A 2318-nucleotide genomic window follows, 5' to 3' on the forward strand; every position below is an offset into this window, starting at 1 on the left:
ACGCTTGCACGCCGCATTACTTTTAGTAGAACAATTTGAAATTTAGGAGGACCATCTAAATTTCAAACTAGATGGACCTGTAGACCATCTCTTTTTTTCTTCCTTATTTCTACCCCTGATATATATATATATACATATATATATATATATATATATATTAGTGTAGGAAGTCACACAATGCCAATGGAAATGAAGAACAACAAAATAAATTGAATTGAATTGGGTCAAACGTTCGTGGGTTTAGCCATTTGCTGACCAGACCTACCGAGGTCACCACACCTGGAATAAAAAAAAGCAGTTATTACCCCACTCCAGTAGTAGATGCAGAGAACTCCCAGTGCCAGTGCCATGTCTATCTACCTGGCACTCATTTGAAATATAACTGGTAAGCATCAACGACATATTTAGATACAATGTAACACAGCAGAAATGCCAGATTACGTTATTATATTTAGAATACCTTTGGCCAATACATCCGTAACAACAGGAAGGCAATTTTATATAAACACTGAGTCACAGTGGCTAGAGCTATGAATGGGGGAAACATACAGCAGTCATTGAGTCAATACAACAACAACTTGTGTCTGGGTAGTTTTACTGCATAGCCCACGGTTACGTGGATAATAACGCAGGGACATTCCGTAAGGAATAAACGTCCAGGTCTATAGCTAGCCATGGGGTGGGTCAGTGACCTAGCTTGGGTAAAGCTAGCCACAAGTCCCCTTCTCGCTTAACACTACGTTGGTACACCTACGACGTGTAACAGTCGGAGAGCCTGGTCGGGCTAGGGTAAAGCTAGCTCTAGTACTATAGCCCGCGTACAGTTGCCGCAAGCCCGCTTGCCTGCGGCAACTGTACACAGGCTACTACTAAAGCTAGGGTAAAGCTAGGTAGTTAGCCTTTTACTTTTCGCAGTGGCTATGCATCCGGAACCGGTCACCTAGCCTCCAGGCTACGCGTTCGGACATCCACTCACACAGTAATCGCGCGACTCGCGTACATGCATGATTGCGCAACGAGACGCTTTGCTGCCGTCTATCCTTTCATCTGTCCTCTCTCGCTCTCTCGCTCTCGCACACACACACACAGCTCGCTCTCTCTCTCACTCTCTCACACACACACCTCTGAGGATCTCTCTCTCTCTCTCACGCGCCATACACACACACAATACACACATTCCCATTCACCTCTCTCTTCTCTCTCTCTACGCATACACACACACGTACACATTCCCATTCACTCTCTCTCTCTCTCACACACACGGCAATTAGCAGATCGTCCCATTGCACAATCATGCGTGTACGTGTCGCAAGCTCACTGTGTGAGATGGATGTCCGGACGCGTAGCCTAGCGTCTCCTCGTCCGGAACGCGTCGCGCTAGCCACGCCTTTTAGCGCGCCTTAGCCTTAGTGTCGATAAGGATTGATGATGAACACGTAGAGACATTAGGTAAATCATAAAAATGTCGCTTTTAGCGGTTAATAATCGTTATGGTGAGAATATCCATATAATATAACAACATACTGATCGCTATGTGTCGTGTTTTTCCTATGATAATGACTCGCTACTTGAGCTCTGCTTCTAACACTGGGTGTCGCCATGTTGAGCACTTTCCAGGCTAAGCTAAGCGATAGCGGGTTCCAAGCACTCCAACTCCCAAACTCCACGACAGATGGAGCTCCCCGCTCATGGGCTCAACTACAATGGCTCAATGGTATTCCTGATGTGAGCGGAAGGGGGGCACTCACTGATCTCTATAAATATAATCATGTATATATAGAGATAATCATATCATCATATAATCATCATATCTAAATAAATCATATAATAATCATCATATCATTATATTATAGATTATATTATAGAGATCAGTTGGGGGCACTGCATGCAGTTTGTCCAACTCCTTGCTCCAAACTACCCCTGGGGCCGGTTTACGAAGCGTGATTACCTTTAATTATGTTTAAATCACTAATCAGTGATTAACTTCCCGATAATTATATTAGTTAATCATACTTAAAAATCTGTTTCACGAAGCGATTTAAGTACATTATCATATTATAGGCCTATATTATTTATTATATTATATTATTTATACGCGTCATTGCTCATAGGGTTATGTCCCCCAGGTACTGCCGGAACGTACCCTGGTACGGTCGCGCTATACCGGAACTACCTTGGTCACTATTTGAGATGGTTAGGATTAGGGTTAGGGTTAGGGAGTAGGCGTAGGCGACTTCCTAGACTCGTTAGTGAAGTAGCGAGTAACGCCGGCAATTAGATTCGTACAGTACGCTTTCGTATAGACGGCCACGATCTCC

The 2318-nt window shown here is 44.0% G+C and overlaps 1 protein-coding gene across 2 annotated transcripts in view; it reads right to left on the reverse strand.

Moving 5' to 3' along the window:
* LOC106819716 (alpha-1,2-mannosyltransferase ALG9-like) overlaps positions 1-1927 on the reverse strand; it is an 11326-nt gene extending 9399 nt beyond the window's left edge. The window contains exons 1-2 of one of the 2 annotated variants that reach the window (XM_014824314.1): positions 1909-1927; positions 1525-1651 (exon numbers count right to left, since the gene is read on the reverse strand). In XM_014824314.1, the coding sequence (XP_014679800.1) occupies positions 1525-1601 (77 nt within the window). In that variant the 5' untranslated portion in view covers positions 1602-1651; positions 1909-1927. Of the gene's footprint in view, positions 1-906; positions 1030-1524; positions 1652-1908 lie in introns of those variants that run through there. The other variant, XM_014824315.1, reaches the window with a different exon arrangement.
* Positions 1928-2318: the final 391 nt, after the last annotated feature.

The sequence above is a fragment of the Priapulus caudatus genome, unplaced genomic scaffold (assembly GCF_000485595.1).
Source record: "Priapulus caudatus unplaced genomic scaffold, Priapulus_caudatus-5.0.1 Scaffold4161, whole genome shotgun sequence".
Taxonomy (NCBI): Eukaryota; Metazoa; Priapulida; class Priapulimorpha; order Priapulimorphida; family Priapulidae; genus Priapulus; species Priapulus caudatus.